This window comes from Aquarana catesbeiana, linkage group LG07, assembly GCF_042186555.1.
Source record: "Aquarana catesbeiana isolate 2022-GZ linkage group LG07, ASM4218655v1, whole genome shotgun sequence".
NCBI lineage: Eukaryota > Metazoa > Chordata > Amphibia > Anura > Ranidae > Aquarana > Aquarana catesbeiana.
Window position 1 is genome coordinate 63,655,305 of NC_133330.1, and position 25,720 is coordinate 63,681,024.

The following is a 25,720-nucleotide window of genomic DNA, read 5'->3' on the forward strand; positions in this document are numbered from 1 at the left end:
TTAAATCAGGTGTCCCCAGTGGAGTGCCTACTTAGATCAGGTGTCCCCAGTGGAGTGCCTCCTTAGATCAGATGTCCCCATTGGAGTGCCCCCTTAGATCAGGTGTCCCCAGTGCAGTGCCTCCTTACATCAGGTGTCCCCAGTGCAGTGCCTCCTTACATCAGGTGTCCCCAGTGCAGTGCCTCCTTACATCAGGTGTCCCCAGTGGAGTGCCTCCTTAGATGAAATGTCCCCAGTGCAGTGCCTCCTTATATCAGGTGTCCCCAGTGAAGTGTCCCCTTAGATCAGGTGTCCCCAGTGGAGTGCCTCCTTAGATCAGGTGTCCCCAGTGGAGTGCCCCCTTAGATCAGGTGTCCCCAGTGCAGTGCCTCCTTACATCAGGTGTCCCCAGTGGAGTGCCCCCTTAGATCAGGTGTCCCCAGTGGAGTGCCTCCTTACATCAGGTGTCCCCAGTGGAGTGCCTCCTTAGATCAGGTGTCCCCAGTGGAGTGCCCCCTTAGATGAGGTGTCCCCAGTGCAGTGCCTCCTTACATCAGGTGTCCCCAGTGGAGTGCCTCCTTAGATCAGGTGTCCCCAGTGGAGTACCTCCTTAGATCAGGTGTCCCCAGTGGAGTACCTCCTTAGATCAGGAGTCTCCAGTGCAGTAGAGACCATTGGCTCTGCCTCTCAATGACAGGCAGCAGGCCACGGGGTGGAGGATTGGCGGCAGCTGATCTCCATGCGGCTAGCAGGTCTTGTTTCCCTGTGTTCAGTGGAGAGGAGAGGGGCTTCTGATCCATGCAGCTGACCCCGGCTTCAGTGTACAAAAGAATTGTCTACTTGTACACTGAAGAGAGAACCCAATTGGCTGCAACGATTGGAGGCCCCTCCCCTCTCCACTGAACCAAGGGGAAAGAACCTGCTAGCCCAGAAGGAGATCTCGCGACGGCGGACATTTTTTTGTAGTCAGAAGCAGATGCGGTGCCAGAAACAGTAATGATTTCACAGAACAGCGTCCAATCGGGACGAGGCTCCAAAATTGGGATTGTTGACAAGTATGAAAACAGTGTTACAGCAGTTCTCTGATGCTCTGACAGTGTCTGTCTCTAGGGATAAAATGCAGCCTGAACGGTCTGTTCCTAAACAGGAAGGCTTCCGGGAAGGGTAGCGTATCCTGCTCTTTCCCTACTCATCTGGAACCTCCCCCTACCACTATTACTGTGCCTGTCAGATGGGTGATCTGTCCCTACATTTCCAAACGCGAAACTGTGCACCAAGCCTGGTAGCCAGGGCCTTAAATAGGCTCTGCCTTACCCAAGATGGCCACCAGAGTCACATGGGGAGGCAGCATCCAATCAGATTGCTCCCCCCAGTGCCCCAAGAAAGCATAGAGGAATCATGTTCCTCTTGACTTTCCCTCCTACTGCAATGCCGCTGCAGTCAAGCGCTACCTGCAGTGGAGAAAATAGACTGCACCCGACTACATACTTTTCACAGATTGGGCTAGTGTGAAATTAAGGACAGCTTGTGTTGCCCATAGACCCTTCCTCTCTGCGTATAAGCATGTCAGACTTCTGCAGAGGGAACACTGCTTCCGCACAGGGAACATGGGGCCTTCTCTGCAGCATTCTAAAAGGGGACAGGCTTTTCTACTCAGGCTGTAGCTACTTTCTAAAGAAACAGACTGTAATAGTACATGCTTAAGAGAAGAGAGAAGGAATCCCTGGTGCCGCACATCCATGCAAGTAGTATTAAGTTGAAAGGGACAACCTCAGCCCGGGCTCCCGCCAGGCCACGCCCCCAACGTGTTTCGCTTAGTCATGGGGATGTAATATTACATGCAAATGGTGGTAATGAAACATAGGATCTTTCTGACAAGTAATGGCCCATAAAGGGCTTTGTGTTAGATACGTAAACTCCTACTTCCATTTCATTGTATTAAAATTCCCTGCATTTACATGTAGAAAAAGGAAGGTCTGGTGTCCCCAGTGACACACCTCCATCCCTGTAATATATAGTAAAACAAAGAATTCGCCCTGGGACTTTAAATGTAGTAGGTACAGTTTCCGCCAGTAAACATGATAGTAGTAGATTCAGTATAAAAAGTATTCAAGTAGAAATGTTTACATGCATAGATATCACCAACAATTGCCAATTTTTTAGAAAAGATAGTCATAGTACACGGGCATCTTGGTACCCATTGAGTTTCGCGACCCAACTTGCTCTTCAGGGGTGGATGCGTGTAAAAATGTACCTAGAATGAAAAAGTATAAATTTGACGATATTTATTATACCGCAGTATTGTTATATACCGTGGCTCCTTGTTGTGTGGCTCTTTGTTTGGCGTTGGCATTCTCTGTCTCGCGTTGGGAGCTGCGATGTGTATAAAGGGAGGCTTTTCTTTTGTTTCCTGCTGTCCCCATCTACTTTTGGGCGGATGGGGGCACCTACACATCGGCGCCATGTTCAGGCGCCAGCTGCGTGGCGTCCGCGATCTTGCGGACGTCGACGCGGCTGGACATACTATACCACCTGATGGTTTGGGGGAGTGTTCGCGGCCGCGTGCCTCCCGATCACGGTGGGCGCCTCCTGAACCATCAATATATGACGTTGGGGGCAGAGCCTCCTGGGCTCTTCCAGGGTTATATAGGAGGTCAGGCATGGCGTGGATTTCATTTTAACTCGTCACTGAGGACACGCACAACTATGGAGGTCGCTTGTTGTGACCTATACTCAAGATATTCACCAAACTCAGGTACTTACTGTTTTCATCTTCTGACATTCCAGCCACACTCATGTGTTTTTTCACACAGTTTATTTTTGAGGATTTAATTTTATTATTATTTTTACTTTGTTTTTTGACATCAGAGATCTTATCATACAACCACTGTCTATTCCTCTCTCCTTTCCTTTCTCTCTCATCTTATCATCTGCTGGTATCCCCCTGCTTTTCTATGCTCCCATAGTCTCCATATCCTTACCATCTTTGGCCCAGGCCCCTTACTTACGCATAGACATTTTTATGCCAATACCCATTGATTTTACTCTGTTACTTTAGACGCCTGATAAACATACTTATATTTACAGCCTATACCATTTATGGACTAGCGAGGCTCCTGGGGACATATCACAACACCCATGCTGTGCCTGCTCTCCGTTTGGCTCCTCGCGGGGTCCTGCTTGACTCCGCCCCCTCAGCTCCCTGGAGAGGCACCTGCTGCCGCCTTCTGAGAGCCATACACCTGCAGCCCTGGTCAAGTTCAGTGGTGAGTATGGGGACCCAAGACCCCTCTTACCCTGTGCCCTTATAATCAATACTATGCTATATCGCCAAATTTATACTTTTTCATCCTATGGACATTTTTACATGCATCCACCCCTGAAGAGCGAGCTGGGTCTCGCTAAACGCGTCGGGTACCAAGATGCCCGTGTACTATGACTGTTATTACATTTATGTACCAATACTTTTTGTTTATGTATCTTTTTTTTTTTGGCAATTGCTGGTGATATCTATGCATGTAAACATTTCTACTTGAATACATTTTATACTGAATCTACTACTATTATGTTTGCTGGCGGAAACGGTACCCACTTCATTTAAAGTCCCAGGGCAAATTCTTTGTTTTTCTATGCATTTACATGTACGCACGTTCTGTCTATTTTGGTTTTACAGATCTGAATACAACACAAGCCTGCATATACAGAATCCTGATACCCACAGTTGATCCATGAGGAAGTCAGAAGACCCTTATAAGGCAAGGGCCAATTAGCTCTAACAGGGCCGGATTACGCAGTTTAGAACCGAAGGAAACTATTTGGGTAGGCTGCTGCCAATTGTGGGGGGTGGGGGTGGGGGGAGGGGGTGGAATTTAAAAGATAGTTTGAGTTGCTTCTGCTGTCCTAAATCTTGTACCAATTTTTCTACACTCATGGTTAAATCTAGCAGTTAAACTGAAGCAGCAAGGAGTAAGAGGAGTCACAAGGGCTCTCTGCCTCTCAGCAAGCAGGTACCCATTTCATTACTTTCACAGTAGACATTTAAAGGGGTTGTAAACCTCAGGCATAGACCAAAGCATATCCCTCTATAGTGTTTACTTTCAATTAAGAGTACCAAGTGTCATTTCTGTCTGCTGCTTCGTTCCTCTGCTATCAGCATGACAACTTTTCCTGACGCCAACAGAAAAATAGTGACAGGAAAGATATCTCAAGCTAATTGTCACCCTTAGCCATGTTCCTGTGTGCTGTGTGAAGGGTGTGTGTCCCTTCCCTCCAATCAGCTGTCAGAACTCACTGAGCTCTGCAGAGTGTAATTTCAGCTTTCCGCCCCCTTTTTTCTAATAGCTCAGACAAGCTTTATAAATTCAGCATTTTGAATAGATATAGAGAAGAGAGGACTGCAGATAAACAGGTACAGCTTATGCAGGAGGATTTGTTTCATCTCTGTGTGTTTCCTGAGGCCAGTCGCTTCCCTGGGTATATGTAAGGGTTTATGGTTTATATGATCAAATAAGCGCTGCACATTTCACCCAATTTGTCATTTTTGCAACTGTATCCACTGCTGTGCTGCCTGTTTTAGTTTTTTCAATTTTTGTTTGATTTCTTTTATAGACAGAGCGGTATATATGTGTTTATAATTTACAGTATATGTAAGGGTTTACAACCACTTTAATTAGTGAAAGCTCAGACATCCTCTGTTAAAGGATTTTGATTGTTGGATAATAAAGCAACATCGGAAGCCCCCTGTAATAAATTATTATCATTATTCACATGAGGCCCAGGCCATGCCCTGGATATAAATATATATCACTGTGGGCTCCATTCCCTGAACTTCTTGAATCCTCTCAACTCTACGAATGCTGTGGTATTACATCTATGGTTCATCTATGGTGATTATATAAATAGTATTACACTGTAGGCACTGGTCTTGCAGAATCTGAAATTGCATGCAGCTGCTAGCAGGACATTCATGAGAAATAATCCAGATACTTGTATGCATTACACATGTCTTGGAATATCTCTCAGCCGCTTTTTATTATACTGAATCCCATATCATCTAGTCACTGGCAAAACTAGGCGTTTTAGAAAATGTAATAAATATGAATAGAGCAGGTCCAACAAGCATACAAATCCCTTTTACAATCAGACACAAATATTCTTCTCTTAAGCCTTGTACACACAATCGGATTTTCGGACGGGAAATGTGTGATGACAGGCTGTTGGCGGAAAAACCGACCATTTGTACGCTTCATTGGACAATTGTTGTTGGATTTTCCACGGATAAATGTTGGCTAGCAGGTTTTAAATTTTTTCGCGGACAAATGTGTGTTGTCGGATTTTCCGAGCGTGTGTACACAAGTCCTAGGATCTAGGTATCCCAGGTCCTATGGAAGAATTCTTCACTCAGAGTAGGCCAAATCCAGTCATTACTCTTTGTTCAAATGAGGGATACACATCACACTAAACCCTTCATTTAACGAATGTTATAGCAAATGTCTTTTTAGTTTTTACATTGTAATGTTAAAGTGGTTCTAAAAGCAGAAGTTTTTTTTTTTAACCTTAATGCATATGCATTAAGATAAAAAAAACCTTCTGAATGCAGCTTCACCCCCAGACCACCCCTTATACTTACCCGAGCCCGATGTTGATCCAGTGATGTGCAGAAGAGCAGTAGCTCTCTCTGCTCTCTCCCTCCTTATTGGCTCAGAAACTGTATTGGCTCCTACTGCTGTCAATCACAGCCAGTGAGAAGGGAGCGGGGGATGGGGCTGAGCTGCACACTTTGTGTCAATGGACACACAGAGCCAGCTCGGGAGGGAGTACGCACACGTGCCCCCATAGCAAGTGGCTTGCTATGGGGGCACTCAGCAGAGAGGAAGGAGCCAGGAGCGCCAGCAGGGGACCTGAGAAGAGGAGGATCAGGGCTGCTCTGTGCAAAACCACTACACAGAGCAGGTAAATATGACATGTTTGTTATTATAAAAAAAAAATTGACTTTAGAATTACTTTAAAGCGGAGTTCCACCCATTTAAAAATCAGCAGCTACAAAAAGTGTAGCTGCTGACTTTTAATGAACAGACACTCGCCTGTCCCACGGTCCAGCGATACAGCCTCCCGAAGCCTCGCTCTTCTCCCCCTCCTCCCTGCGGTGCCGGCTTTGCAAGTGCGGGCGTCCGGCTGTGCGTTGTAAATGGCCAGGCAATCTTCTGGGACCTGTGATGTGTCCCAGAAGATTGCAGGGAGGGAGGGAGGATAGGTGAACTTCCGCTCTGCACTGCGGCGCCAGGAAAGGAAGCGGGAGCTGGGTTCCCTTTTTAAAAAGTACAAAATACAAAAACATACTTGGGGGGGACACCCTTTACATTCAAGATAGTGCTGCTATAAGACCAAAAACAGTATAAAACAGATTACAGCAGGGTTCTACCCTAGTAATACCACTAATTCGAGGTACTTTGTCACAGTAAGTGGGCATAGCACTATATGACCATATAGTGTGACCAAACCCCCGTACTTTTAAATATGTTCAGGTGTTTTTAACTAGCCGTGCAGGATAAATGTCATTTTTTTATGTGTGCGCTGTAATCTGTTTTGTACTTTTTAAAAATTAGGTACCCGCTCCCCGTCTCCCCCAAAAAAATGACATGTACTTAAAGCGTACGTTCTATTTTTGGATGGAACTTCACTTTAAGATCATTTTTTTTGCTGTCTGTGTCCCACTGGGAAGATGTTCCTTCACTTCCTGTCCCAGAGACACAACAGGAAGTGAGAGCAAATCTCTCCAAAGTAAGAAGAAATCCCCTCTTTTTGCCACGTACACACAATTGGACTTTCCGCCAACAAAACCGTGGATTTTTGTTCGAAGGATGTTGGCTCCAACTTGTCTTGCATACAGACGGTCACACAAATGTTGGCCAAGAATTACAAATGTGGGAACGTGGTGACGTACAAGACGTACGACGAGCTGAGAAAAGGGAAGTTCAATAGCCAGTGCGGCTCGTTCTGCTTGATTAAGAGCATGCGTGAACTTTTGTGTGACGGACTTGTGTACACAGGATCGGAAATTTCGACAACAACGTTTTGTTGGCGGAAAATTTGAGAACCTGCTATCAAACATTTGTTGGCGGAAAGTCCGACAGCAAATGTTCGATGGAGCATACACACAGTAGAACTTTCCGACAACAAGCTCACATTAAAAATTTCCCGTTGGAAAATCCGACTGTGTGTACGCGGCATTATGCCTCGTACACACGATTGGATTGTTGGCCAAAAAAAACGTGAAATTTTGTCTGCAGGGCATTGTCTCAAACTTGTCTTGCATACACGTGGTCACACAAATGTTGGCCAACAATTACGAATGTAGTGACGTACTAGACGTACTACGTGGTTTTTCAGCTCTTTAGCGCCACCCTTTGGGCTCCTTCTGCTGATTTCGTGTTAGTAGAAGTTTGGTAATTGTTTATTCACGCTTTTCTTTTCGTGTTTTTCATTTATCGCTCTTCAGTTCGTTTCTGAACGGCCGTTCGTCAACCAGACATGTTCCGGAATCGGAGGAGATAACGTGTTATTTATTATTGACCTCTGAGTTTTTGCTTTGACATAATTTTTTTAAACAAAGATATAGAAAATGCACAGTCTTCAACAAGGGCATGTCCTCGTTTAAGACTGTGTAGTCGAAACGCGTAGGCTTCTCCAGCTTCCCACATTGCCATTTTTAATATCTGTCTGTGATCACTTTTAGCATGTTTGGATTTTATCCAATAAAACCCCATTTTTGACCTGCACCATGTGGAGTGCCTCTTTTTCTTCCTCCATGGCTCTACTCCGAATTGTTTCCTTCTGACCATCCCGCTCCAAAGCCGAAGGGTGTGTGTGACAGTGGTATAGCTCCTGTTTATGACGGCTACTCTTCACTGGTGACCGGGACTCACAGGACATCATTTGTTTGGACATCTCGGGAGACCATCCCCTATGCTCTATCGACGTACTGCTATACGGCATGTGCGTCCTATGGATTTGGTAAGGGTACCCAACTTTTTCCATTTGAAGATTTATGTGCCTTGTCATCTGTGGTCGCCTTTCTATTTGAGTGTCTACCCACCTCCCAGGGTTTATGGTACCCCACTCTTGGAGAAGACTTCTACTCACCTCATATATCATGGACTTTGGTCCCTTGTTGTCCCATATTTCACCAAAGATAATTTAAATTTATTTAGCAGACCATATTGCTTGTTTTATATTTTGGTTTGCTATTACATTTCACTTATTCACAAGTGTATTTACACTAATATTCACTTATGTTTATGTATTAGCGCTGCACTTAATTATTTATATACATTATTTTTTTGGCTGAATAATGATTTGATTTGGTATATTTTCTATATTTTTGGATGCATAGAATGCACCTTTTGGTTAAGTTCTATTGGCAGATAGCATGTCTAATTTAATTTGTTATCTTTTTTTAATGCACAATAAAAAAATTGTGGAGAATAATACTTGGCTATGTGCTTTACTTCAAATGACAGTTTGGGAGTAGGCAGTTACATTTAAAAAAATACAATGTAAAATTGACAAGGGACACCAACATAGTTGTATCTTTGAACTTAAAAACTACGGGATAATGGTGTTGTGGTAACTCCCCCCCCCCCCCCAAAAAAAACATAATAATATTATTCTTGATATCACTAGAAAAAAAATCCTTTGAAAATTTGTTTGCAATAACTCCATCAGTATCACCAGCAAAGCAGCTTCATTATTATCCCATTAAAGAAGAGAATTTTGCGCTGCATTTGAAAATTTGAAAACATGCTAGCCAACATTTGTTGGCAGAAAGTCCGACAACAATTGTCCGATGTAGCATAGACACGGTCGGATTTTCCGCCAACAGCCTGTCATCAAACATTTCCCTTTGAAAAGTCCGATCGTATGTACGGGGCTTTAGGCTTCATGCACACAAGATGTTTTAAACACAGCTTTTAGAGGTGTTTTGCATTTACTGCCTATAAACATCCCTCAATATTAGCCTATGTGTCCATGCACACATAGGCATTTACAAGCGCTTAGAGGCAGAAAAAAAACCCCACTGCCAGCGCGTTCCGGAGAGGAGCGTTTTACCACTAAAAATGCTTGACGAGCCTAAACACGTCTAAACGTACTTTAACACTAGATGTGGCAAGCACTTGAGCATTCACTCATTTCAATGGTCGGAATAATTTAATATTCTAGCCAATGAAATGAGTAAATACCCAAGCGCTTGATGCGGCTTTAGGCATGTTTCTGATGCTGTTCCTCCCCTGGTGTTTAGAAGAGCTGGGAAAATGCCCAGTGTATGCCCAGTATGGGGCCTTAGGTCTTATGTACACTGGGCTTTGAGCCCCTGTTCTTCCAATCCCTGCGTTTTCATGTGCCTGGGAAGTAAAGGTGTGGTGTCCATCCCCCCTGCCTGCAATCTTTCGAAGTCTATGGCTGAAATACCCTGTGGATGGACACTGTACTAAGTGATACTTGTGTTTAGTTCCTTGAGGGAAGGAAATTTGCACACAGGGGCTAAATGCCCAGTGCATACGAGGCCTTAATTGTATCCAAAGCAGGTGTCTCCATTGAAAGATGTCCCAGCACTTTTAAGGGGATTATGGATTAATTATCATTTTTTGTCCCAATGAAAACAGCCACTTGGCTAGATACACAGCAGGGACATAGACAGTAATAATAACCTGCCAGAGGTTGTAACCTTTCCCTCTCTATCCAAAACTAGAAATGTGGGCTTACTCTTTAAAGTAGAACTATAGGCAAAACTTTTTTTTTAAATTAGAGAGAGTAATGCCGTGTACACATGGGCGGACTTTTCGGCATCAAAGGTCTGGCACTCTTTCCGACAGACTTTTGACGGACTTCTGACGGACTTTCGAACGATCGGACTTGCCTACACACGATCACACCAAAGTCTGATTGATTCGTACGTGATGACGGACGACCGGACTAAAATAAGGAAGTTCATAGCCAGTAGCCAATAGCTGCCCTAGCGTCGGTTTTCGTCCGTCGGACTAGCATACAGACGAGCGGATTTTTCTCGATAGGAACTGGGTCCGGCGGAGTTCTGGCGGAAAGATTTGAAATGTGTTCCAAATCTAAAGTCCGTCTGATTTTCGACCGAAAAAGTCCGCTGCAGGTCCGATGAAGCCCACACACGGTCGGATTGTCCGACGGATTCATTCCGTTGGACCAGTCTGGCCAAAAAGTCCGCCCGTGTGTACATGGCATAAGGGAGGGTTATAACCTCTTTCAGTTTATTTTTTGCCATCTGTGACCCATTGGGGAGATTTCCCTTCACTTCCTGTCTCACAGTCAAACAGAAAGTGAGAGGAAATCCCTTAAAATTAAGAGAATTCCTTTGGGCCCCCCGGGTCACCAGAACTAGAGTCCCCATTCTGAGATTTCCCCTCTATTACTTTTCTGGGGACAACCCAAAATTCAAGATTTTCTTTTACTTTCATTTTCAATGATAATGGTAAACAGGACAGATAGAGAGGGTGAATCTCCATAATGGGGATATAGACAGCAATAAAAATTGACAGCGGTTCTAATACCTATCTCCACTCTATCCAAAACAAAAAAAAACAGAAAATTGTATCATACTTACCGTAATTTTCTTTTCCTGGTGCCTATCAATGGCAGCATACGTATGATACTAGCCCCGCCTACTTCCGCCCACAGAACCAGTTCATAGCTATAAAAAGGTAAAACCCACACAACGACCCATTCCCTGTACATTGCTAGGAACGAACTGGGTGGGTTTGGTATGCTGCCATGGATAGGCACCAGGAAAAGAAAAGTACTATAAGTATGATACAATTTTCTGTTTTCCTGGTGCCTCCATGGCAGCATACGTGTGATAGATCAATAACTAGCTATCAGGGTGGAAAGCTTTAGCAAATTCTATTATAAGATAATGAGTAATCTACTGGCTTCCTGACAAAGACAGGTGTAGTGAGGACTACTAAGCCTATCAGTATTGTTGAAAGAATGTGCCATATTAGAACTAGCTTGGCTCCCCTGCCTGTCATGTTGGCTGACATCTCTGCATAAGGTGCCCATTATGTTCAGATGCTGCTGGAGGAATGTACAGCAATTACTTTCAATGGTTGCAGTGGGGGTGCACGGGCGCCACCTCCCCTATTCACCACTGCCGCCCTCCCTATCCATGCGCCTGGCCCCTTTCAGGAAGCCGGGTGAATGAATTCCTATGGCGGGGGTAAGCGGGGGTATGTTTTTTGAAGCACCTGATTAGAGCCAGAAGCTCTAATATGCTTCAAAATAGGGTGGGCTCGGGGGGCGCAAAGCATTGCATCTGGAGCCCATCCAGTCATGTTGCAACAGCGAATGAATATTCGCTGTTGCAACACTGATCCTCCTCCTGGCCAATCGGGAAGCGGGTTTGATACCCATCACCTGATTGGCTGAAAGGACAATTGGACGCCTAGGAGGAGGGGAGGAGACGCACGGCGGAAGCGAGGAGGAGAAGACACAGGAGCCGATGCCCACAGCAGCCTGATGTCCGCCAATGCCTTGATCCCCACCGCTGTCCGATGTGCCCGCCGCTGCCTGATTTATGCCACTGCCCACTGATGCCCGATCCCCGCTACTGCCTGATGTGCTCGCTATTGCCGATCCCCGCCGCTGGCCGATGTGCCTGCTGCCTAGATGGAGTAAGTGCCGGTGGACCGGCAAACAGCGAGGGGTGGGGTTTGAGGTACCGCGGGGGGGGGGGGGGGATGTGGGGTTGTTTGCCGCCCCCCCAGAAAAACCAAATAAAAAAACACCAGCCGCCACTGGGTTACAGCCCAGCCATTTGGCGGGACCTTAGAATTAACTTTAGGAACCGCTAGGTGATTGACATTAAAATCCCCATGACGGGCCCCCCTCAAACCCCTCAAGGGGACACACCCCCAAAGCCTGCTCCAAAAACTACAGTGCAGATGGAAAAAGGACAGCGGACAAAAAAGGGAATGGGCTGTTGTGTGGGTGTTAACTTTTTATAGCTATGCACTGGTCCTGTGGGCGGAAGTAGGCAAGGCTACTATCATACGTATGCTGCCATAGAGGCACCTTTAGCTGTACTTTAAAGTATATGTCAACCTTAAAATCAATCACCGCCAACTTTTTTTTTTCTTTGTCCCTCAAAAATAGACCCAGTATTACCTTTCTTGTACATAAATGTAGTAAAGCACAAAAAATAACTGGTGATCCTGCCAGTCCCCTTCATGAAGACCCTGCCCACTTCTGACCACGCAAATAATGGAAGCAGATCCATCCTAGCGTGGTCAGCGTGCATCCTGGATTCCTAGCTACCTAGGAGCTACAGGATGTGGTGCCTACACATGATCCTTCACAGCTTGAGTGACAGCAGTTCTGGGGCATGTGATATTCTTTTCAGTCTCTACCTCCAGCCCTCATTGCTATGGGGGGAAGATGGAACCTAGCGATCACTTTACCAATACCGTTTAAAAGAAATCAGGTATTTACATTGTTTTATTTGTTTTAAATAGAAACTATGTCATAAGAAGGTCTACAGTTTGCATTGGTGGATTTAATATATTTTACCAACATTATAATTTTGCTATAATATATCAGTATTACAGTGCAGCATGTTTTAGTTTAATGAAAGTTGAAACACTTGTTTCTTGTATTTGGGTACTCAAGAACTGAAGAATTTTAGGTGTGACAGTCTGTTTAGGTGTGAAGAAAACCTGTCCATGTGATGTAATGGACTATCTGGAATTAGCAGTCCTCCGTCCTCTGGACTGTATGCTCCATACATCTCTATTGTTTCTTTGCTTTTTTCATGCTATTTTGTAGTAAACCTGTCATTGGAGAAATACAGACTGGTGATCAGTTTTGCTCTGCAGGTTCCAGCTGTCTCAGGAGAATACAAGCAGGCTCCAGCAGAAGGTATTAGTCGAAGCTTACAGGTATATAAACCACTCCGAATCTGGCTGTAAATAGTTGGGGTGAAACCATGTGTAGTGCTGCATTCACAATCATGCAGAAATGCGTCAAACATGCATAAAGAACAGAAGTTGTGCTTGCTGTGCCATTATTTCTGCACCCCAAATGTTGCCAGCAGATGTGCATTGCTACCCTATGTGTGTACAAAAAATACACAAAAACTCATGTTATGGGGATGCTCAGGGAATGCAACATGTGGATGGGGCCTAAGGCATGCTTCCTGCTTCCTTATAATAGTCAGCAGTGGCAGCTGGTGCTTTTGGGGGGGCGCAAACAAACTGAAAAATTCTGAAAAATACTTTAAAAAAACCATCAATTGCAGCCTCACTGTGCCTATCAAGCTCAGCCACTTTGCCCGTCAAATTCAGCCACTGTGCCATCAAATTCAGCCACTGTGCCCATCATATGCAGCCACTGTGCCCATCAAATACAGCCACTGTGCCATCAAATGCAGCCACTGTGCCACCAAATGCAGCCACTGTGCCATCAAATGCAGGCAATGTGCCCATCAAATGCAGCCACTGTGCCATCAAATGCAGCCACTGTGCCCATCAAATGCAGCCACTATGCCTAGCAAATACAGCCACTGTGCCCACCAAATACAATCACTGTGCCCATCATGTGCAGCCCCTGTGCCCACCAAATACAGCCACTGTGCCCATCATATGCAGCCACTATGCCCAGCAAATACAGCCACTGTGCCCACCAAATACAGTCACTGTGCCCATCATGTGCAGCCCCTGTGCCCACCAAATACAGCCACTGTGCCCATCATATGCAGCCACTATGCCCAGCATCTGCAGCCACTGTGCCCATCATGTGCAGCCACTGTGCCCACATTTTGAGGGGACAGCAAATTTACACTGTTATACAAGCTGTAGGATCACTGTCGGATCACTACTTTACATTGTAGCAAAGTGTAATTTCTTCAGTGTTGTCAGATAAAAGGATATAATAAAATATTTTCAAAAATGTGAGATATACAGTATCTCACTTTTGTGAGATACTGTATATCTGTATGCGCACCTTATCAGTATAGAATCTGAAGTGCATGCATCAGCTATAGCTAACATAAAAAATTATTAATATTGATCACTACGTGATGTATCAGCTTAAAAATAATAATATAATGCTGTGCTAAATAATATGTAATACACACCCAATCAATCTGGATACCGAAATACATACATAAATACTATATTGCATAGATGCATATAAAAATGGTGATCAATAGTGATGTGACAGTTTAAATAAACAAAGGAGTGTAAAACTCAAATGCACAACTAAATACAAAGTGCTCATGTGCATAACTGTGAAAAATTCATAAAAAAACATAAAGCTTCATAAAATTCATAAAAACTCCATATATCATATAATGTGAATATATCAAAGAACAAAGTGCTCAAGTGCAAAGTGTCTTGCTGTGTCACTAATGATTGCGCTGAATAGTCCATACAATTCAAACAGCTTGGTAGGTGATCAAACGTGCCAAGGTGTCCTCCCTTCTGTGCTCCCCTAGGTAATAAACGCTCACCTTGGAGCATGTGACTTTGCAATTAAGCTCAGTCCAAACACGCATGTGAACCTCATCTGGGTTCAGTTAGGATACTGGAATCCTGGACTTCTCGGTTTATACCTCCGTATTATGCAAAAATAAAAGTGCTTGATAGTGTAATAGAGCTTAAAACATTTTATTTAAACAAAGCAAAAAAACCCTTTCCAAGGGTACTCACATTTAACAGGTGTGCCCAGTGCACCACTCTATAGCAAGCGATAAACGAGTATATGTATACCGAACAGGTATTGGGGTGATATGAGCCTCCTCCTAAGCAGATGAACTGCCTATCATGCCGTCCTGTCCCCTCCCCAACGCGTGTCGATACCAGGATGACATATCTTCTTCAGGAGGAAATTTTATTGGGTGGTAGATCTATCAATCATATATATAGCGCCGGCCGCCATTTTGGTGTAGACCGTGGACACTCTAGTGATTGCTAATAAATTTGAATGCGTGTATTCAATGGGAAACTACTGCTCGGATACCATTACAGGGGGTCCCCTACTTACAAACATCCGACTTACAAATGACTCCTACTTACAAACGGAAGGAGACAACAGGAAGTGTAAGGAAATCTACCCCTAGGAAGGGAAATTCTCTCCTATAAGAGTTAACATGGGAAAAAGGTGTCTCCACTGATGCTTTATCACCAATCCTCATTTCCCTAATAATCCCAAATTTTCAAAATCCAATTGTCATTGGGACAGAAAGTGAGGTGAAATCTTCTGAACAGGGGCACAGACAGCAAAACAAATTTTACAGGGGTGATAACCCTTCCCTATCTAAAAAACTTAAAAATAGATTTTTTGGCTGGAGCTACGCTTAAAAAATGTACCTGTTCCGACTTACAAATAGATTCAACTTAAGAACAAACCTACAGTCCCTAACTTGTTTGTAACCTGGGGACCCCCTGTACTGGCAATTGTCAGCCCTTAATTCCAATCTACTCCATTATGCCTAAGTCCTACGGTGACCAGATGGGTCCATAAAGCCTGCCGCAAACTTGGTAGTATTACTAATAGTCAGGACGGCATTAGAGAATTAACATATCATCCCTAATATATTACAAACCAAAACTAAAACACATCATATGAGCGATGCATATTAAAATTAAATAAATGAGCAACAGATATGCAGAAAAAATAATAAAAATAGAAATAATAAAATGATCGCTGTCCTGCCATTCTGACATAGTGACGGAACATCACAAAATCCGGATTTGCTTACTACTACCACCTTCTGATTAGCTCCTTCATACTAGCTCCTTCTTACTAGTGTCTTCCTACTAGCTCCTTCATACTAACTCCTTCCAAGTAGCACCTAACTATTGCCACCTTCTGAGTAGCTCCTTCATACTAGCTCTTTCCTACTAGCTCCTTCCTACTAACTAATTTTCACTAGCTCTATCCTAATAGCCCCTACCTACTAGCTCTTCCATACTAATTAATTTCTACTACCACCGTTTGTCAAGCTTCTTCATACTATTTCTTCCAATGAAGGAGCTATTCAGAAGGTGCTACTAGGAAGGAGTTAGTATGAAGAAGCTAGTAGGAAGACACTAGTAGGAAGGTGCTAGTAGGAAGGAGATAGTAGGATGGAACTTGTAGAAAGTAGTTAGTATGAAGAAGCTAATAAAAAGGGGCTAGTAAAATGTAATATGAAGAAAATAGTAGGAAGGCACTAGTAAGAAGGAGTTAGTATGAAGGAGCTAGTCGGAAGGTGGTAGTAGAAAAGCACTAATAGCAAGAAGTTAGTAGGAAGGAGCTAGTAGGAAGAAGTTAGTAAAAAGGAGCTAGTCAGAAGGTGATAGTAGGAAGGAGCTTTTTGGATGGAGCTAGTAGTAAGGTGCTAGTAGAAATTATTTAGTAGGAAGGCACTAGTAGGATGGAGCTAGTAGAAAGTAGTTAGTATGAAGGGACTAGTAGAAAGGAGTTAGTATGAAGGTAATAGTAGGAAGGAGTTAATTTGAAGGAGCTAGTCAAAAGGTGGTATTAGGAAGGGGCTAGTAGAAAGTAGTTAGTATGAAGTAGCTAAAAGGAAGACGCTAGCAGAAATTTATATGAAGGAACTAGTAGAAATTAATTGGTATGAAGGAGCTAGTCAGAAGACAGTAGTGGGATGGAGCTAGTTGAAAGTAGCTAGTATGAAGATGCTAGCAATATTGAATATGAAGTAACTAGTAGTAGACCCCCAATCCATGTACCCGGCCCCTAATCTACATGCAGGGCGCCGGACGCATGGATTTCAGTGTTTTTTTGTTTGTTTTAGAAGCACATGATTAGAGCCCGAGGCTCAAATTGGCTTCAAAAAGGGTGGGCTTGGGGCACTGCGCCCAGAGCCCACCCAGTTGTGTGACATTAGCGAGTTAATATTTGCTAATGTCTTCCTGCTTCTCTTGGCCAACCAGGAAGCGTGTCCTGAGACCTGATTGGCCTGGAGTCCTAAGTCCTACTGCCGGGACTCGAAAGAAGACGCAGGGGGAAACCCACCTAAGCTGTGACCTGGATGGGGTAAGTGGCGGGGAGCCTGGTGGGCGATCAAATGAGGGGGGGTGATTTGGCTGGCTGGGGGGAGGGGCAGTGGGCCACCCCCTCAAGAAAATTGACCACTAGCTGCCACTGTTAGTAGGAATGAGATAGTATGAAGGATCTAGTAGGAAGCAGGTAGTAGGTGGGCAGAAGTAGGAAGGAGGTAGTAGGAGGGCAGTAGTGGGAAGTAGGTAGTAGGAAGGCAGTAGCAGGAAGGAGGTAGTAGGAGGCCAGTAGTAGTGGGGCAGTAGTAGGAAAAGGTAGTAGGAGGGCATTAGTAGGAAGGATGCAGTAGGGGACAGTAGTAGGAGGGTTGTAGTAGGAAGAAGGTAGTAGGAGGGCAGTAGTAGGAAGGATGTAGTAGGAGGGCAGTAGTAGGAAGGAGATAGTAGGAAGGCAGTAGTAGGAAGGAGGTAGTAGGAGGGCAGTAGTAGGAAGGAGGTAGTAGGAGGGAGGTAGTACTAGTAGGAGGGCAGTAGTAAGAAGGAAGTAGGAGGGAGGTAGTACTAGTAGGAGGGCAGTAGTAGGAAGGAGGTAGGAGGAGGGAAGTAGTACTAGTAGGAGGGCTGTAATAGTGGGGCAGTAGTAGGTAGAAGGTGGTAGGTGGGCAGTAGTAGGAAGGAGGTAGTAGGAAGGCAGTAGTGGGGCAGTAGTAGGAAGGCGGTTGTAGGAAGGCAGTAGTGGGGCAGTAGTAGGAAGGCGGTTGTAGGAGGGCAGTAGTGGGGCAGTAGTAGGAAGGCGGTCATAGGAGGGCAGTAGTGGGGCAGTAGTAGGAAGGCGGTAGTAGGAGGGCAGTAGTGGGGCAGTAGTAGGAAGGCGGTCGTAGGAGGGCTGTAGTGGGGCAGTAGTACGAAGGCGGTCGTAGGAGGGCAGTAGTGGGGCAGTAGTAGGAATGCGGTCGTAGGAGGGCAGTAGTGGGGCAGTAGTAGGAAGGCGGTTGTAGGAGGGCAGTAGTAGGAAGGCGGTTGTAGGAGGGCAGTAGTGAAGTAGTAGTAGGAAGGCGGTTGTAGGAGGGCAGTAGTGGGGCAGTAGTAGGAAGGCGGTCGTAGGAGGGCAGTAGTGGGACAGTAGTAGGAAGGCGGTTGTAGGAGGGCAGTAGTAGGAAGGCGGTTGTAGGAGGGCAGTAGTAGGAAGGCGGTTGTAGGAGGGCAGTAGTGAAGTAGTAGTAGGAAGGCGGTTGTAGGAGGGCAGTAGTGGGGCAGTAGTAGGAAGGCGGTCGTAGGAGGGCAGTAGTGGGGCAGTAGTAGGAAGGTGGTTGTAGGAGGGCAGTAGTGGGGCAGTAGTAGGAAGGCGGTTGTAGGAAGGCAGTAGTGGGGCAGTAGTAGGAAGGCGGTTGTAGGAGGGCAGTAGTGGGGCAGTAGTAGGAAGGCGGTCATAGGAGGGCAGTAGTGGGGCAGTAGTAGGAAGGCGGTAGTAGGAGGGCAGTAGTGGGGCAGTAGTAGGAAGGCGGTCGTAGGAGGGCTGTAGTGGGGCAGTAGTACGAAGGCGGTTGTAGGAGGGCAGTAGTGAAGTAGTAGTAGGAAGGCGGTTGTAGGAGGGCAGTAGTGGGGCAGTAGTAGGAAGGCGGTTGTAGGAGGGCAGTAGTGAAGTAGTAGTAGGAAGGCGGTTGTAGGAGGGCAGTAGTGGGGCAGTAGTAGGAAGGCGGTCGTAGGAGGGCAGTAGTGGGGCAGTAGTAGGAAGGCGGTTGTAGGAGGGCAGTAGTGGGGCAGTAGTAGGAAGGCGGTTGTAGGAGGGCAGTAGTGGGGCAGTAGTAGGAAGGCGGTTGTAGGAGGGCAGTAGTGGGGCAGTAGTAGGAAGGCGGTTGTAGGAGGTAGTAGTAAATAGCTGCTAGTAGGAAAAAAAAGGAACAGGCAGAATCTGGAGCAGGTCTTTTTCCTAAAATAAAAACCTTATTTTTAGAACTGATTTATTTCTAAAGTTCCACTTGATGTACACCAGGCTGTCTTCCCCATGGTGAGCGGAGTACACGCTGAGTTGTGGCTCTGATCGCCCTGGATGTTGGATATATACGGAGATCAGAGCACAGCTCATCCCGGGAAATGCGATGCGGAGTATTATTAGGCGGAGGTAGTGGGCGGGGTCAGCTGTCAGAGGAGGGGGTGGGCGGTGCCAGCCGTTCAAACTGTGGGCAGAGTTACAGGCAGACTCCGAACGTTACAGCGAGCCGTCCACTGCCGGGACCGGGGGAGCGGAGAGTATTGGAGGTTGGGGGAGACCGAGAGCCGGTGCGGAGCAGCCAGGGACCCCAGGAGCCCCGCGGAGCTGATCGGCACTTCTCATGCATCCAGGAGAGAACCTGAAGAGTCCAGCTGAAAGGTGGGAGGAGCCACAGTGTCTGTGCAACAAAGCGTATACCTTCACCTGTACTCATCCCTTCACCCGTACTACTCATTCCTTCACCTGTACTACTCCTCTCTTCACCTGTACTACTCATCCTTTCACCTGCACTACTCCTCTCTTCTCCTGCACTACTCCTCTCTTCTCCTGCACTACTCCTCTCTTCTCCTGCACTACTCCTCTCTTCTCCTGCACTACTCCTCTCTTCTCCTGCACTACTCACCCCTTCACCTGCACTACCCATACCTTGACCTGTACCGCACCCATATCATCACCTGAATTACACATTCCATCACCATCACCTGTTCCGCACACATCCCTTCACCTGCAGTGCAGTACACATACCAATGGTGTGTGTAGTGCAGGTGAAGGAATGTGTGCGGTACAGCTGATGGATGGTATGATACTATCACCTGTACCGCACACATACCTGAACTATGCATCCCTTCATTTGTACTACATATAAGAACTGCACAGCATATACTGCAGTTTTACCAACACAGCAGATACCTTTACCACACATCTTCACCTTTACCTGCACCGCACATATTTTCATCTGCACTACACATACATTCACCTGCACTGCATATACCTTTACTAATGCAGCAGATACTTTCACTGCACATGTCTTCACCTGTACCCTGTACCCTGTTACCTGATGCCTTTATCTGCTCTGTGCATACATTCACCAGCACAGATTACCTTCAGCTGGCAGAAAAAGTGGTTTTGTATTGCTTATAGCAACCATCCAGATTTATATGATTTTGGAAATCTGGTCATATCCAGAGTTATTGTGACATTTCCGAATGAATGAAGTGGATCTCCTTGTATGTCTCTGCCCTGTTTAGTAAATTATGGACTTTTCCTGATTCCTCCGGTGAGGTGGTATTACAGAGCGCACACACCACGATTCATATCAGATCCATCATAGAATGACTGCTGATTTATATCATTACTTCAGTCTTCTATACGATAGCATCCTATAGACATTTTCTATACGATAGCATCCTATAGACGTCTTCTATACGATAGCATCCTATAGACGTCTTCTATACGATAGCATCCTATAGACGTCTTCTATACGATAGCATCCTATAGACGTCTTCTATACGATAGCATCCTATAGACGTCTTCTATACGATAGCACCCTATAGACGTCTTCTAGACGATAGCATCCTATAGACGTCTTCTATACGATATCATCCTATAGACGTCTTCTATGCGATAGCATCCTATAGACGTCTTCTATACGATAGCATCCTATAGACGTCTTCTATACGATAGCATCCTATAGACATTTTCTATACGATAGCATCCTATAGACGTCTTCTATACTATACCACCCTATAGACATCTTTTATACAAAAGCATTCTATAGGCATCTTCTATACTATAAAATCCTAAAGACCTCTTCTATACAGTAACACTCTATAGGCATCTTCTATTCAGTAATATACTATAGACATCTTCTACACAATAATATCTTATAGACAACTTGAAGGATCTCAGAAGTGTTCAGGTGCAGTTCAAAATTAGTTTCCTTATTAATCAGCAGATGAAGCCAGGCCATTTCCTTATTTATCATTGGAAGTGGGGAGAATATTGGAGAAAAGGTCTCAAAATGTCTTCAGATAGAGCATACTCCACGGACCGCAGATCATTTCACCACTGCCTGGACCCTGGTATTCTCGTTGCATCTATGGCAGGCTGATGGGAATAAAGAGGAACACTCATACTGGTTGCTCTGGCCCACAGTGTGAAGTGTCTAGGGTTGTGATAGGTTGACATGTCCTCGTAAACACTGAATTCAGTATTGCAGACTTGTTGCTATAGATAATAACTTCTTTCTTCAGGAGAGATGAGCTTTAAAGCTGAACTCCGGGAAACCTGAGCGTTCTCCTATACAGTAAAAATACGCCCGCACTGAAAGTGTTACCTGTTCATTTAGACCTAGGGAATGAACCGAGTCCTCCCCCATGGTCCGACGGTGGACTGTTCTAGGAATCCTCATGTCCAATTCAGGACTATGGTCCCTTGAGGGGTCTTGATGATGTCAGGACCTTAGATCACCAGAGCATGGGGGGGAAATAGGCCGGGGGGGAAATAGGCTGCAGGGACTGGTCCAGCAGCATGGAGGATCGGGTTAGGCCCGGTTCACATCTAGTGATGCGGGAGCGTCATATTTTTCATGTGGTTTTTTTTTTTTTTTGTTTCTTTTTACTGCATTTTTGGAGTCACATTATTCACTTGAATGGATTGCCCTCTGCTCCAAATCTTTACCAAAGTAGTTCCTGGAGCCAACTTTGGTGTGTTCCTTACGCAAAAAACACCTTTTTTTTTTTGTGTTTAGGGTGTCATTGAGAAAAATAATGGCACCCAAACACATGTTGCACATTTTTTTCACGTTCTGGGATTCTGCTACACCAAGATGTGAATAAGGACTTAGTAAATCCCCAGTCAATCCTCGCTGTGTGGGCGCAGCCTCACTGTAAGGGAGAATTTTCAAGTTTCATGGGGTTCAGCTTCAAATTCATCAGTGCCCATAAGGGAAATTTATAAATCATTAATAGTTTTAAATAAGAGAATGCATTCTTCATTAAAAACAATATAAAACAATTAAAGCAATGTTAAACCCAAAAGCAAAAATGTATTATGCCAAAAGGAAAAAAAAAAAAAAAGCTGGGAAAAACGACTTAAAGCAGAACCAAACCTATCCTTTATTGCCAAGGAAGCTGCCATCTTGACCTTTGTTTGATATGCATTTGCCATAGTGCAGCACATGGGATCAGTTATGACACCAGTCATTTGATGGCTTAACAGCTCAGTTGAGAACACAAGCAACTGTGACAGTTATTATAAATGGCATGACTTGAATGTTACAATTTTGGGAAACAGTTAAAACGATGAGGTTAAAGTGGTTGTAAACCCTGTTACTCCACTTGTACCTACAGGTAAGCCTATAATAAAGCTTACCTGTAAGTACTGCAAATATTTCATAAACCTGGATGGTTTAGGAGATATTTACCATATACGCATGCGCTGACGTCATCGGCGCATGTGCACTGAAGAAACAGCCTGCTTAAGCCGTTTCTTCAAGGCCGGTGCTGTGACCGGCGGGTCCCGCGTGCATGCGCAGGAGTGACGTCATCACAGCTCCAGCCAATCACAGCGCTGGAGCCCGCAAACCTGGAAATAACTCCGGGAGACATGTCGCCGGTCACAGCAGTGTGTGGGGACTGCTGCAACAGCTTTGCTCTAAGGTAAGTATTTCATAATGAGCTAGTATGCAATGCATACTAGCTCATTATGCCTTTGTCTTACAGGGTTTTTTTTTTGCTTTTTTTTTTTTGTTTTTGTTTTACAACCACTTTAATTTCGCTTTTAAAAAGTGTTAGCTGGAGTTTGGCTTAAATTTATTTGTCAAGTCCATATAAATCTGCTACTACATCTAACACTACTTTCCCACCTGACTAACAATGCTTCTGTCCAGGAGTGGCTCCATTGGTCCTCCATCCAGAGTAGAGACACCCTAAGCCAGTCATAGATGGTTCAAATCATGTGTGGGCAGGCTAAATGTACCAAAGTTGATCGATTGATCAACTTAGATACAACCAGCCTGCCAGATTTTACATGCAATTATTGCTGTGTTCTAGTGGCAGGGACGGCTTCCCCTACCCCTAATCCCCCCCACACCCCCCACACTCCCATCGGGAGAACACAATGGCTCCACGGTAGGGATTCCCCCATCAACACAATGGCTCCGTCTATGGCTGGTTTAAAGAGGAAGTAAACCCTCTGGGAAAAAAAAAAATAAATATACACCCTGCAAGACAAAGGCATAATGAGCTAGTATGCATAGCATACTAGCTTATTATAAATTACTTACCTGAGATCGAAACCCCCGAAGCGGTCCTCGTTCCCCTCCTCCGCTGCCATATCTCCCGGAGTGACTTCCGGGTATCGCGGCTCCGACGCTGTGACTGGCCGGAGCTGCGGTGACATCACTCCCGCGCATGCGCCGTAGACACTGGTGCCTGTCTTTTGCAAATATCTCCTAAACCGTGTAGGTTTAGGAGATATTTCTTGCACCTACAGGTAAGCCTTAGGCCCCTTTCACACTGGGGCGGTTTGCAGGCGTTATTGCGCTAAAAATACCGCCTGCAAACTGCCCCTAAACAGCCTCCGCTGTTTGTTCAGTGTGAAAGCCCGAGGGCTTTCACACTGAAGCGGTGCGCTGGCAGGACGGTAAAAAAAGTCCTGCGAGCCGCAACTTTGGAGTGGTGAAGGAGCGGTGTGTTCACCGCTCCTAAACCGCTCCTGCCCATTGAAATCAGTGGGACAGCGCGGCTATACCGCGGCAATACCGCGGCTACAGCCGCGCTGTACAAGCGGTTTTAACCTGTTTTCTGGCCGCCAGCGGGGGTTAAAACCGCACCGCTAGCGGCCGAATACAGCCGCAAAAACGACGGTAAAACAGCGCTAAAAATAGCGCTGTTTTACCGCCGACGCCCCCACCGCCCCAGTGTGAAAGGGGCCTTAATCTAGGCATACCTGTAGGTAAAAGTGGTCTGTAAGGGTTTACAACCACTTTAAGACAGTGTGTTAGTGGCCAGATCACCAGGTGAAAATAAAATAAAAAAACAAATGCAGCCACCACATTTAGGAATTTGTATGCTGCAATATGTTGCATAACATTTTAGTCTTTGCGTTAAATACCGCTTTAAAAAAAGCTAGATTTGATTCAAACAAGTCAATCATTGTCATATGATTGTATACAATATATCCATTTAGAATCCATACGGTCTGTCCTTGGATCTGCTGATTATACAGTGTGATTGTGTTGGTCAGGGGTTTGAAGTTAAGTGGAGAGACAACTGGTGTCAGGCAGAGAGGGGGGGGATGTGTTGTGTTAGACACAGATGAATTGTGTGCTAGGTACGGAATCCCCCCAGGGTATAACTGCTGTATTTCATAGTAATCATAGTAATTACATTATAATAAGAAGGAGATCCCTCAGCTTCACAAATCTAGTCCTACCAATAAATTAACCTCTTCAGTTCCAGCCTGTAATACTCCTGCATTTTCAGGTCATTTTGCAGTTTTAAATTCTGTGATACTTTGACTGATAATTACTCTATTGTGCAACACTTTCATACTTTTATGAGACAGACAGAGCTTTCTTTTTGTGGTATCTTAAAACCCATGGGATTTCAAACCAAAATTGCTTAAACACATTTCTTTCGTCCTGTTAAATTAAAAAAGGGCAGAAAAGTATGTACCCCCCCCCCAATAACCCCTTTTTGGAAAGTAGAAATCCCAAAGCGGGGTCTCATTTTACCACACATTTTAACATGGTAATATGTTAAATGTACAGGTCAAACACAGGAGGAGATGAAGGGGTTAATGTAGAGGTCACATATAGTGGGTGGACGCAAATGAGGGGTTTAATGTGCAGGATAAGGGAGGTGAGGAGTTTAATGTACACGTCATATAATGAGAGAGGCTGGGGATTGAAGGGGTTAAAAAAAAAAAAAAAAGACTGAAAATGTTGAAAAAAATAATTTTTTCTTAGTTTCTGTCAGTAAATTTTGTAAATAAGTAATTTTTCTCCTTCACTGATGAGCGCTGATGAGGCGGCACTGATGAGGTGGCACTTATGGGCCCTGATTAGGTGGCACTAATATGCCGCACTTATGGGCACTGATAGGTGGCACTGATAGGCAGCACTGATGGGCGGCACTGGTGGGCACAGATAGGTGGCACTGGTGGGCACTGATGAGCAGTACTGATGGGTAGCAGTGATGGGCATTGATGGGCAGCAGTGATGGGCATTGATGGGCAGCAGTGATAGCCAGCTGGCATCACTGATTTCTGGCACTTGTGGGCAAAGGTGGGCACTGATTGCTGGCAGTGGTGGGCACACATTGCTGGCACTGGTGGGCACTTAATTGTAATCAGGGCACTGATGATCAGTGCCCTGATTACATCCCAAGATGTTCTCTGTGAGGAGATGCCGCTGATCGGCTCTCCTCTCCTCTCACTGTCAGTGTGAGGTGAGGATTTGCCGATTACCGGCATCTCCGTGTTTACATGTGACCGGCTGTGATTGGACACATCTGATCACATGGAGATCAGGGACGTCCACCCAGAACGAGAGCCGCAAGCGTTTCTTATAACTTCTGTGTGTATGTGTGCGTGTTTTTAATGTCCTCTGTGTCCCATTGAGCAGATTTCCCTTCACTTCCTGCCCCATAGCCAAAACAGGAAGGAAGAAGAAAACCCTCCAATGTGAGGGAATCCCCTGTTTTCACCAGAACTA

The 25,720-nt window shown here is 45.2% G+C and overlaps 1 protein-coding gene across 3 annotated transcripts in view; it reads left to right on the forward strand.

Moving 5' to 3' along the window:
- Window positions 1–19,169: 19,169 nt before the first annotated feature.
- Window positions 19,170–25,720, forward strand: part of ARHGEF3 (Rho guanine nucleotide exchange factor 3) — a 492,515-nt gene continuing 485,964 nt past the window's right edge. For all 3 annotated transcript variants that reach the window (XM_073592253.1, XM_073592255.1, XM_073592259.1), the window contains exon 1: window positions 19,170–19,380. In XM_073592253.1, coding sequence (XP_073448354.1) covers window positions 19,343–19,380 — 38 coding nt within the window. In that variant the 5' untranslated portion in view covers window positions 19,170–19,342. The remainder of the gene's footprint in view (window positions 19,381–25,720) is intronic.